This window comes from Vigna unguiculata, chromosome 7, assembly GCF_004118075.2.
Source record: "Vigna unguiculata cultivar IT97K-499-35 chromosome 7, ASM411807v1, whole genome shotgun sequence".
NCBI classification, from domain to species: Eukaryota; Viridiplantae; Streptophyta; class Magnoliopsida; order Fabales; family Fabaceae; genus Vigna; species Vigna unguiculata.
The window spans coordinates 35,108,162-35,121,065 of record NC_040285.1 but is presented as its reverse complement, the minus strand read 5'-3'; the positions used below and the strand labels follow the sequence as shown (position 1 = coordinate 35,121,065).

General features: G+C 30.6%; 2 protein-coding genes across 2 annotated transcripts; one reads left to right on the top strand and one right to left on the bottom strand.

Moving 5' to 3' along the window:
* Positions 1-2,125: 2,125 nt before the first annotated feature.
* LOC114192064 (dihydrodipicolinate reductase-like protein CRR1, chloroplastic) lies at positions 2,126-4,414 on the top strand. Its single transcript, XM_028081635.1, has 10 exons — positions 2,126-2,313; positions 2,388-2,510; positions 2,604-2,678; positions 2,765-2,830; positions 3,032-3,127; positions 3,324-3,440; positions 3,584-3,676; positions 3,764-3,862; positions 3,958-4,044; positions 4,134-4,414. Exons 1-10 carry the CDS (start codon positions 2,194-2,196, stop codon positions 4,164-4,166), a joined length of 909 nt encoding a protein of 302 aa, XP_027937436.1. The 5' UTR covers positions 2,126-2,193; the 3' UTR covers positions 4,167-4,414.
* Positions 4,415-4,842: 428 nt separating this feature from the next.
* On the bottom strand, positions 4,843-7,910 carry LOC114192065 (F-box protein PP2-A13-like). The gene is made up of 3 exons (XM_028081636.1): positions 7,288-7,910; positions 7,059-7,177; positions 4,843-5,503 (listed from the first exon to the last, which is right to left on the bottom strand). Exons 1-3 carry the CDS (start codon positions 7,615-7,617, stop codon positions 5,083-5,085), a joined length of 870 nt encoding a protein of 289 aa, XP_027937437.1. The 5' UTR covers positions 7,618-7,910; the 3' UTR covers positions 4,843-5,082.
* Positions 7,911-12,904: the final 4,994 nt, after the last annotated feature.

Sequence of the window (12,904 nt, the reverse complement as noted above, 5' to 3'; positions counted from 1 at the left end):
AATGTATTTTCCCTATCAAACATGCTGAGTGTTCCCGCACATTCAACCAAAGCTTCACTATATTTTAGTGTCGGCTGAACATGATGCATGCAATATATTTTTCCTTTATGACTAAAATTAAGAATATTCACGTTCCACATGTGCACACTTCTCTTATAAATATATCCATCCACATTATTATATAGAGAAAGGATCAGCAGTTGGAAGTTGTATTGAATTAGCCTTCTTTATATCTTTTAACTTTATGAATCAGTATGTGTGTGCGTGTATTTGGTCCCTTTTACCTTTTGAGTCAAATGGGTCAGCATAACATGTGTTAGTTATTTATTTATCTATCTTATATATTCTTGTGTACGTGACATCAAATGAGAAACTATGCACGGTGTTTATCTTCTTTGAAAGATTCAATTAAAGCAGTGCTGCGTGTAAATAGTTGTTGATAACGTCCTAAGACTTTGAAGCATAGAGTTATCCATTGATACATGCATGTCTGCGATACCGGCGGCAAAAAGTGTGTATATGTGTGTGCTGAGGCCGAAAGGAAGAGATGTGATGGTAATCGAATCAACGTGCACCAACTTGTTCACAACGATCACAATATATGTTAGAATAAAGGCAACACCATTTTTTAAAAATCAAAATATCTACTCAAGAACTTCAAATTCCAATTCTACTTTCTTGTGTGTTAACACGATGGATTTGGATCGGATCAAGAAGACTCAGATATGAAAAGTGCCTGCAAGTTTTTTCTTAAAATCAAATAAGTCGGTCACTTTTTTTTTCTTTTTTATATTGCTTCTCCAGATAAAGATGAATTATGTTTAAAATAAAATTAAAGTTGTAGGTTAGATTCTTATATGGTTCTCCTTTTTGAAAAAAATATTATGACACTAGCTCTACAGTTTGCTTTCGTAATGTGTAAAATCTTGTTCATGAACCGATGTTCTTGGGCTCTTGTCTTAGAACAAGGCGATTGCTTCTTACACCCGATAGTTCCTTCCGCACCTCTCCTGGGTGTTGGAAAAGTAAAATAATGTAGAAAAGATATTCCATGTTGCAAAATCTGAAATATATTTTTGATCCACATATACATTCTGAATTAAGCAATTTAAAATAGTTTTTTAAATCTAAATGTATTTAAATTTTTGGATTCTACAATTTATAATGACTTTTCATATCTGAGTCTTGATCTTGAAATATATTTTGTATTATATAATGCAGAATGCATTTCTTGATTATACTTTAAAATATAGTTTTACATTATGTAATCCAAATATAAGTACCTTTCTAAATTGTGTAATTTAAAAAATATTTTTAAATCTGAAAATATATTTTAAATTGTACAGTTTAATATATATTTTCAAATTTTGTAGTTAAAAATTTATTTTAAATTTTAGATTATACAATCTAAAATAAATTTTTAAATTATACAATTAAGAATATTTCTAACGTAATTTATCCGGCAGATGCAAGAAAAGGTCACGGAGGTGTAAAAATAAATTGCCTTATAAACATAATAGGCCCAAGAGAAAAAAAAAACATTTATGAGTTTTTTGTCTTGGCCTTTCTTACAAATGTAAAACCCTTTCCTTTCAACATGGGCTCAATGGACTTTTGCGCTTCGATGTCACCGAATCTCGATGAAGTAAAAACTCGTGTGTGATTTGTACAATTTAATATAAGAAAAATGTACATTAAAGATTAATTATGAAGAAACATATATTAAAAGATAACATACATGTAGTAGTATTTATTTAAAAAAAAAAAGGCTATTGAACTTTGCTTAAAAAAATGTTATATTTTGTATTTCCTTGTCGTTGTGGGCCATGATTGAATTGACCAGTATCAAGCCACCCAACATTGCAACATTAAATTTAACGAAATTTAAGTTACTAAAATTTAAATCAAACTTTAGAAGTACGGTAAAAATTATTTAATTAGAAAGATGAACTGTTATGAATAAAATGGGAGAGCATATTTATCTGGTTTTTCTTTTTGAAGGTAAAGTCTAGTATAGTATGAAATTTGGATTTTTCATTTCATTCATAGATGGGCCCGCTATCTGACAAACATTTGTCACTATATCCCTTCCAATTAAGGGTCATAAAACACCCAAACACCTTATCTATCAAAACATTGCCATGATTATACTCTACTCCTCAAATATATACTCTTATCTTCTTTTCAGTAGCCATGGCCTCCTTAAACTGCCACTTTCATACAACTAACTTGTTGAATTCTAAGAATGTCAATAGCAGAAAGAAGAAACGTTTCATATTTTGCTCAGCGCAGCCCACACAAAGCAATATTAAGGTATAAGCTGAAATGTAATGCAATATAAAGATTCAACTTTTTGATTCGATGCAACACACCCTCTGTTGTAACAGGTTGTGATTAATGGAGCAACCAAGGATATAGGAAGGGCCGCGGTAGTTGCAGTGACTAAGGCTCGAGGAATGGAGGTTGCAGGAGCTGTGGATACTTGTCATGTTGGGGAAGATATTGGAAAGGTTTTTTTTTTTGCCTTTGGTGTTATTAGCCAAACCAACTCAACTTTTTGAGTTTTTCTTTTACCTTTTTTAGATAGTTTTCAATTCTTCTAGGTCTGTGGCATGGAAGAGCCCCTTGAAATACCTATAATAAATGACCTTACTTTGATTTTGGGCTCTATATCTCAGGTAATGTGAAGCAATAACACATTTCCTTCTTTTTTTTTCTCCTTTACGTCTTCTGCTTGAATTATGTTTTGATTAGCACTTTGCAGTCCAAGGCACCGGGAGTTGTAGTTGATTTCACTGACCCTTCATCAGTATATGACAACGTAAAACAGGTTTGATTTGTGGCTAGCTATAGAAGCTAAATTCGATTTACAAATATGCTTGTGTTATTTTGTAAATTGTGAACCAAATGCTTATTTGGTATGTTTCGGCTAAATTCGTCATGACTTGTAACATGAGAATTTATATTTTGATACTGATTCCACTCCACATGTGCCAAGTGCTGAACTTAACATTGATTCCTTCTTCATTAGGCAACAGCATTTGGCATGAAAAGCATAGTTTACGTGCCTCGAATCGAATTAGACACGGTAGCTGCATTATCTGCACTCTGCGAGAAGGCCACCATGGTGAGCACGGGGTGAGACATATAAGAACAACATTATATTTACTTGACATTGTTTCTTTACTCTTTTCTGTTGTATGATGTCTTTAGTTATTGCACACTCCGTATTTGATGAATAGCAAATGTTGCAGCATTAGTCTAAACTTTTTCCTAAGCCATTTGTTCATATGTGGGTTATGTATGATTAACTTTGATGTCAGGGTGTTTTGGTTGCACCAACCCTTTCCATAGGATCAATATTACTGCAACAAGCTGCGATTTCAGCTTCTTTCCATTACAGCAACGTGGAAATTGTGGAGTCCAGGGCTAATGCAAAAGTAAGATTTCTTTTTATGTTTACAGTTGTAACAATGTTGAGTTTTTGTATGAGTGGGAAAACAAGGCATATACGAGTAATTAAGAGTGCTTTTTTGTAAAAGGTTTAAAAGCTTTTGTATACTGAATTGGTCTTGGTGAACAGGATCTTCCATCGGCAGATGCAAACCAAATTGCCAACAATCTCTCCAACATAGGTCAAATCTATAACAGAGAAGACTCTTCAACAGATGTTCTGGTAAGGATAAAAACAGCTTCAGTTCATGCTCCAACTTATACAAAATCAAATACATAGGTAACATGTTACTTTTATTTGTGAGGCTAGGCAAGGGGTCAAGTCCTTGGAGATGGAGTTCGTGTTCACAGCTTGGTCCTTCCAGGACTTCCTTCTAGTACAGCAGTTCACTTTTCTGGTCCAGGAGATGTATGTTCTATATAAATTGAACTCATTCCATTCAATCTTGGCCATGAAGCACTATTTTTTCATTTGTTTGACCATCAAGTCCCTTGTTGTTGCAGGTTTACTCTGTGAAGCATGATATCACAGATGTGCAGTGTCTCATGCCAGGCTTGCTATTAGCCATTAGAAAAGTAGTGCGTCTCAAGGTACAACCTACCTAATCACATGAATTTTTTGCATCATTTCAGCTTCATCTGGCTCAAGCTTTTTTATTGTCACTTTATGAACCTTGCAGAATTTGGTATATGGTCTGGAGAAGTTTATATGAACTCAATCTCCTTGCCAAAACCTTAACCTGGTCCAACTCAAGGGCCCTTCCACTCCAGCATGTTCACAAACATCACATAGAAGGTTTGAAAATAAGTAACAAAATAGATACAGGACCTTGTTCCCAGATTGTTTTCTAGGAACCCAATTATTCCGTCACATCATTTGATGAATTTTCCTGTTGGAAATATTTTTGTACACCCGATTATAATTCAGATGTATTCATGGCTTCTATGTCAAAACGATCTACCCATTTTAATCTGCATTACTTTTTTAAATAAATAAATAAATAATCATCCCACCTACGGATATAAAAAATAAGTTATCTAAAATACTGTAAATCCACGTAGTTAACGTAAAATCTCATTCCTAAAGAGTATGATTAGAACTTTAATCTTAAATATGGGTATAGAAAAATGTTTGGTGAATCTCTTGAATAACTTAATATTTCAAGAGATAAGTCACTAAATATATTCACATTGAATACTTCGTAATCCATAATCTGTCCAAATTTTAAATCGATAATTTGACTTGAATTCAAGTAATCACAAAAATCATATTAAACATCACTTTTAAAATAATTGTTAAGAAAATCAATAAACAGTGACAACCTATAATAACTAAATAAAAATATTAAAAAAATAGTTATACTATTAATGCACTCAAATTAAATTGTATTACAACTAACACAAGGAAGTCCCTGTGACTGCACTAGTTAGCATTATTATTTCACGTTAGTTAGTCATTCCTACACGTAATTTCCAAAACAACACTCAAACCCACCTAAAAACGAGGGCTATACTTGAGTACTTTCATCTAATACCAAATTTCTGTTAAAAAATAAATAAAACAATGCCTTTTTTTTCTTTTACACAAGTGTATAATTAAACTGTGTAAATTATAACTATAATAATTAACTAACTTTTTTCTAGTCTTTCTCTCAACCGCGTTGGGCAGATGATAGCAGCATCTACGCAGAGCCCACCTTTGGTGTGAGTACAATCAATTTGGGCCAAGGAGAACTTCATAATTGTTGGTTCATTGGGCTTTTCGACCACGAAATCTCCGACATGATAGTGGACCCATTCCCCAGGTCCATGCAAGTAACACTCTGAGAGTGAGTGCTGGCCGTCCGATGTGGAGAGTTGGAATCGAACGGGTTTGATGTCCCAACCATGAACTTGATCAACGTTGCAGACTCGCCGGCCCAATCTCTTTGAGGCCTTGCCCAATTGGAGTCTGAAAACTAAGCTGTAACTCCCCACAGGGAATTCAAACTCTAGCTCCCCCACCACTTCAACCCACCACATTTGTTGTAGATATGCAACACTCTTGAACCTGCACGTGCAAACACAATCACCATGTTTAATTTACATTTATCAAAAAATAATTTCTAAAATGTTTAAAAAAGCACGTGTTAGATTTTGCATAGATTCCAGTAAAAGTGAATATAAGTTTTTTAAGAATAGCATAATGTAACTGAGTGGAGTTTCCTATGCCACCAAAAATTCGCATAATGAAAAAACAAGCATATATCCCATCCCAAGTTGTTTAATTTATGAGGAAAAGCTACTGAGGCAATAAATAAATAAATAAAAATGTGAAAAGAAAGCTTTTGTTTGAAGCAATGAAGCTAATGACGAATACCACATTGCTTCTCTGACTTAGACATAATAGATCTATATTATTTAACATCACTTTCACTTCAACACAAGTCACTTTCAGTGATTAGGGTAGTATTTTTCTTAGCCACATTTTTTCTTCACTTCAATTACCTATAATAAGATATTAATGTCTGAACACGAAAGGTTTTGTCTGCAAGAATATGGCATTACCCATAACCTTTTCCATTCTTTAAATATTCCAATCTAAGAGAATCTAACCATGAGCTGATTGTTGCCCTCGTAATTCCTCAAAATTTCATCTCTGTAACTAATTATGGAATTTTTTAAGCTGCATAATTATTAACTAAGCACAACGGTGACAAAGAACTTGTTCAACACGCCAAGCATTGATTTTTCTTTCTGGTTAAATGTCTTCAACACGTTTTACATTAAATAATTATTATTTACCTTCGTAAAATATTAAGTAGTTGAACTTTTCTTCAGGGATTTATTTTAAAATAAGTTGACATTGTTCTTGATTTTTAGAAATAAATTATTCAACTAACTATGCATATTTTTTATATATTTTACTCTTTACATTTCTTGTGGCGTCGTAAGCAGATTTTCTGAATTAAGAAAAGTTTTTTTAGTTAGGAACTTTTCATAAAGTGATATATTCCTCCCCGATATTTCTTTTGTTCAAAAACGACTTTTACTTCTTATGACAGAAGAGTTATTTTTCCACGGTAGTAAAAGACGTCTTATTTATAATGAGTGGTCACACTTAATAAACTTAATACCTTCAAACTACACTAATCTAACCATAGTTAGTTTGCGAAGAGAATTTAGCATAATTGAAATATCAATGACTGGTTTAACAAAACAAATATTAACTGGGATTTATATTTTAATGTAGTAAGTGCTTTGTTTTTATTAAAAAAAAAAATCTCCTGAAGCTATAAAACTTGGTCGTGTCATGAAAATAAGAAACAAAATATTTAAACCCAATTTCTCCACTAAATTAAACAGGCAAAATAAACAAAAGACTTCTCAACGAGCTAATAATTTTTCTGAAAACAGAAGCAATTATAGGGGAAAGCAGAAACCTAAAACGGTGCCCGGGTCAGGACACACGATTTGACCACAAACATTTCAAGACCTCAATTTTCAATCCATGTTTCAACATAAATGAAGAACAAACAGAAGAGAGAGAAAAGAAGAGGTCCAAAATCATGTAAAAGTCAAAGAAACATCGAAGCAATTAAAATAAATATCCATTTATCCCTCACCTGGATTCTTCGGTCGGAATATAATTCCAGTATCTTCTGTCATCTATTCCTGTAATCTTCAACGACTTGGATGACATGAACAAACAAACTAGCCCACTACATTTCTCCAACCAAACTTCCTACAACAATCATAAGAACAAAAACCCATCAAGAATGATAAACTCAAAAGTAATAGTTACTAATGAAGAATATGGATCCATAGCATGAGATTAATAAGTAATCAACTTACTTTGGCGCCGCCATCAAAACGATTGGGTCGGGTGAGTTTTGCATAAATCTCTTTCTTTGTGATGGCAGCAATATTTTGTTCACCAAGAACTTTATTAGCAAGAAAGTTGTAACTTGTTGGCAGCTTTGATTCCCACACAAAATCAGCAGAGGAAGCTCGGTGAAAGGCCCTATTGACCATAGCCAATTTGCATATATCTGGTGGATCAAGATTCATGAGCAAGGAGGAGATGCAACTCTCTGGGATATCACCAAGACTCGGTCTTGATGATTGAGAACCACACCCTTCTTCATCTTCAGCTCTATTAGGTGAAGAAACACCAGCCCCCATCACAGTAAAGGAAAATAAATAGACAAGTTTGAAAAGAAAAAAAAAAGTGAAAAGGAAGAGGGTTTATTGTTGTGTTGTTTACAGGTAGAGAAGGAGGAGATAAAGTAGGTGGGAGATTGAAGGAGAAAAGAGTGATGATGATGAAGGAGAAGGTGCAAATTCTTCCATTTTGATGGTGTGGATTAAGGAGAAGGGAGTGGCAAAGGCACCATTAGGTTTCTGCTTTTAAAAATGGTGCGCGTGTGTGCGTGTGAAGGAAAAAGGATAAAGTGAAATTCTTCGTGTCCCTTAAATCTTCAGCGTTCCAACTAAGAAAGGAATTTCTAACGAAGGGGACGTGGAAAGAGTGTGCATGGACATTGTTTCGACAACTTTTTTTTTTTTTTCTTTCAATTTTCTCGCTTCTTTTTGTCACGTGTGGGATCACGCGCCTATAATTTGCTTCCACGTCTACTCTTCATTTTCTTCACACTTTTTGTATTTTTAAAATCTTGTATTTATTTATTATTTAATTTATAATAAAAAAATTTATGTGAGTTTCTTAAATTTGCAGAGTATTTGTAGATCACCGATATTTAATAAAAAATATATTTTATAAAATTTTAAAATTAAATATAAATTAAATTTTAATTTTAAATAAATTTAATTTAATAAAATATAAAATAAATATTAATTTTAATTAAATTAATTTAATGAAATAAAAAATAAATTTTAATTTTTAATGTGATTAACTTGTTTGTTAATATAATGATATGATATCGCACCTAACTCATTTATAAGTAAATATTAAAATATATATTTACATGTACCAATTATGTACTATAAATAAATTTTATATTCAAATACTCACAAACACATATATCTCTAATCTTGTTTATCAAAATATCGTATCATCATCGTAGCTCTTCAATTCCACTAATTCACATGGATACAAATGAAGCATGATCTTCCATAAATGTCAAATATTCGTCCTTTCATATGCATATATAATTATACAAGTGGCTTAAAAACAGTATTTCATTATGTTACAATCCGCAACTATTAATTATTATTTCCATCAATAATTCCTAGTAATACTAGTCATAAATATTATGTAATAATTATCTAATCGGATATTTTTTATTTATATTTGACTTTTATTTTTATCTATCGTATCATTCATTCCATATCTTTATTATTACTTGTTTTATTTCCTTACCTATTGCATCTATCTTTTTTTAAGGTATAGACACTTCTTTTTAAGAAAGTAAGATTTATTTTTGTAACTGCACAAATATAAGCTATTTTTAGGGAAAAATATTTTATTTATTTTTATAAAATATTCAAATATAAACGATGTCAGCATCCAATCATGAATGAATGTACGGTTTCTTAGAAATACACTTTATTGTGTCCTTTATGCATTTGATACAAAATAAGTGTCCATGTTGATTACAAGAAAAAAAAAACTGTAATTAACCCTCATGTCCAGTTTTATATGTCTAATAGGAACAATTTAAAAAAAATATATATATATAAATAATATAATTCCTGGGTGTTACATTAACAGAATAAAGGGGACAAAATGAGAGATTGTTATACAATCTTTTATAACCAAACAAAGAAATCGTAATGTGAGAGATGCTTTTGGGTTGTTTTAAGCCACTCTTCCATTACAGTGGTCCTATGTAACACTACAAAGTTGTTTTAAAATTTTTTCAATTTCTTTTCCAAGCAACTCAATTTTAAAGAAAACAAAAATTCCAATCATTGGAACAATAAATTTTATTATAATTAAGTCTAAATTAAAATATAAAATTGCGAATTGTTTAAAATTTATTAGAATTTATTTTATCGGAGTAAAATTAGTGTAAAATATTTAATAACGATGTGACACAATAAAATTATATATTACATGTATAAATTGCTTATGCATACCTAAAATGAATTTTATATATATATATATATTAAAAACTAAAAGTAATATGAACATTGAAAATAACCTTGACCCTTTTTCTCTCTTTCGTTTTCTATATTAATGCATAACTATTATTATTTATTTAATTATTAGTTCTCCTAATTGTAAACGTTTTTTTTTCCTCTGTGTGTGGGTACCTACAGTGGGGCTACGAATGTTATTTGCAATTATACGAATGGATGAAATAAAACTAAATTGTTTTGAGGTAACGTTTGATCGATAAATATTTTGTCTCTACGGATATTTATAGATAAAACTTGTAAGGATATATTAAAGGGTTGTTTTTAATAAATATATGCTAATAGTAAATATATATATATATATATATATATATATATATATATATATATAAATTCTTTATTTGTTAATAAAATGGATACATATTATAGTATTAACTTACATGCAGGTATTATGTTATTGATTGTTATTAATTTTTAAATAAAGATATTAAAATAAACGTATGGATGAAAAGAACTTACATTTTTTTTATGGACTTAGATTTTTATTTGAACTTATGAAATTAAATTTATTTAAAGACAAATTAACTTTATTTTGATTTATATTGTATTGTACAAGTTATTAAATCTGGTTTTATGAAAACTAATTTCATGATATAATTTTATTTAAATTATACTTTAAGAATATTTTTCCATTTAGCGTCAGGGCTTGTTGTCATCTCTATTAATTATGCCATACAAACTCTGCTTAAACCAAGGATTTGCTTGATTTAGAGAAAAGTTATACAAATGATAAAAAAAAACAAATAAAATAAATTATTTAATTGTTGATAAAATAAAATAGAAAAAAAAATTGAAGAGGTGTGATTTGATTAATTTCATACAAAAATAAGAAAAAAGTACAAACCTAACAAAGAAGGGCTATTGAATGTTCCGTGTCCTAAGGAATTTAATGTTAATGTGTAATTTGCATTTAAATTCACCTAATGAATTAATGTTGTTGATTGAGAATAAATGCTTAACTTTTAAAAAATTAGAAAATTCGCCAATTCAGTGAAAAAAGTAAAATTAAAATAAAATTTCTATATAAAATATATTGTAAGTTTAGCATCGATTAGGAATAAGATAAATTTAAAGTATATAAATGGGTAGAAACTTCCATTTTAAGTTGGTTTAGTAGGATTGAATTAGGTTTAAAATTTACTTTTTAATATAATATTAGAGTCTTGGTTTATAGTCTATGTTAATGTGATAGATGTGTTGAAAGTTTTACATGAACTAAACATAAAACCAATTTAATATATATAAATGGATAAAAACTTCACTTTAAAAGTTAGATTTTATATAATAGAGTTAGACTTAAAATCTAATTTTTAACCGTATGGAATGAAATTTAATGTCAACGTTCCATAATATTTCAATAAACCAAATTTCTTTACATTCTTGCATTCTTATATATTAAAATAACAAAGTTTCTTGAATCAGATACTACGGCTATGTATCAGGTTTAAGATTTGAAAGATTCAAATACATGATAGTTAAAGCTCTAGAAGCTTTTCCATTGGAAAAGAAAAGTTTAATGTTATTGCTCGTGATATGACCGAAAGCTAATGAAGTAGACTTGCATGCACCGACCCAAAATGTTTCATTGATTGCGCTCGGGTAATGAATGTTCTTTTCAAAAATTGTCAATAAGCAAACATGGTGGTTAAGATTGCTGATTCATTTTATTACCTCCAATTCCAAAACCCTCTCGAGAATAACAGCAAAAATATTAAACCTTGACAACATTCTTCCCTCTCCTTAGTTTCCAACGAAGGTTACAAGATACTTTTCCTTGACCCACATAAATTTTTCTTCTGGTGCAGTGGTTGGAGATATTAAAACCCATTTAATGATCTTAGATCAAAGATTGAAGCATGATCCACTTACCCTGTTTTCTAAAGTCTATGCAATTTAAAAAAGATTTGGTTTCGTGTCTTGTCCATAACATAAATTACAAGTTGAGATGATGTTGATCGTGATGTAGCTGGCAAATGGAGAATCACGTGGTTACCCATTTTATTTTCTAATTAGGGACTATTTTACAAGGCTCCAGCACCACGTGATTCATATAATTTTCTTTCATAAATTTTATATCATCAATTTTCTTCATTTAGAAGAATGGGTTATCAAATCAATAATATAAAAAATGCACATGGAAGCAAACTATCACTTAATTCTTAAACTAGAGGATAGCAAGGTATGATCCTGAGTGAAGAGTGGACACTGAATAGTCATCGATGTTGACCCTTCCACATGTGGTCATAACTACTTATTTATGAATATATACACTAAAATTTGAAACTGTGGGTCCGAGCAACATGTTAAATTTTCCTTTTGATTTTCTAACACATGTAATTAACACCAGCATTGAACTCAAACATCAATAATGTCGCTTGAGTCAAAACATCCTTTTCATGCTTTATCGCAGTGGGAATCTTTAATATTAATCCTTTTATAAGGTAAAAGAGCTGTGTCCAACAAAACATAATTTTTTTTCAACAAACCGCAACACAATCTAATTTGCATTCTCAAATGATGATTATGTTTCCTTAATCAAATCAAAGAGCACCATCTGTAGCTATGGCCATGGAATTGGCATCGACATTGCCAAATCATAACTGCTGCGTTTAACCATCGGAAGCAAATGTGAAAGAACCGTTCTTGTCATGCTATAGTGCCACTAACCCACTTACTCTCTCACATCAACCGGTAACTTTCCCATATTTCAAAGTTTGATGGATTTTGACAAAAATTATTTGTTTGTTTTATAGTTTGGACTATTAGTTTTGATAAAATTAATATAAAATTAGAATGTTTGTTTAAAATAATGTCAACAAAATATTTTATATTGAAACATGTGTACAACAACAAGAATTGATTATTTGGGTAAAACAAGTAGGTCGTACATATATCGTTGCATCCTTTTCATAATTAGGGTATAAAATCGAGTACTTAATATTTGAAGTAAAAAGAGAGATAATTTTGGAATTGTTTCCTGAAAGAATCCCTGCAATGCAAATCCAATCCAAATAGAAAATCCTCAGAAAAGTTTTCCATGCATTTAGGGAATATAGATGAGAGAATAAGAATCAGGCTAGAAACACGACTCTGGTTTTCCGGAAACTAAATTCGTATTTCTCTCAAATTTGAGTGACGAAAGAAAGATTGTTTCATAAATTAAGGTTATAGACTACTGTTCAAGTAATTGGAAAAAGCTTTCTCATATAATTCTTATTATCTGCTTAGATGACAAGGAAAACTGTCTTGTAAAAAAATTAATTTATCTTTGTTGTTCTCAATTTTTATAACAGAAAAGTTTATGAAAAAA

Coding starts and splice junctions, on each gene's coding strand:
- LOC114192064 (XM_028081635.1), top strand. CDS start 2,194: ATGGCCTCCTTAAACTGCCACTTTCATACAACTAACTTGTTGAATTCT. Junction 3,441..3,583: donor AGTCCAGGGCTAATGCAAAA/GTAAGATTTCTT, acceptor CTTGGTGAACAG/GATCTTCCATCGGCAGATGC. Junction 3,677..3,763: donor ACTCTTCAACAGATGTTCTG/GTAAGGATAAAA, acceptor TTGTGAGGCTAG/GCAAGGGGTCAAGTCCTTGG.
- LOC114192065 (XM_028081636.1), bottom strand. CDS start 7,617: ATGGGGGCTGGTGTTTCTTCACCTAATAGAGCTGAAGATGAAGAAGGG. Junction 7,178..7,287: donor GTTTTGATGGCGGCGCCAAA/GTAAGTTGATTA, acceptor TGATTGTTGTAG/GAAGTTTGGTTGGAGAAATG. Junction 5,504..7,058: donor ATTCCGACCGAAGAATCCAG/GTGAGGGATAAA, acceptor TTGCACGTGCAG/GTTCAAGAGTGTTGCATATC.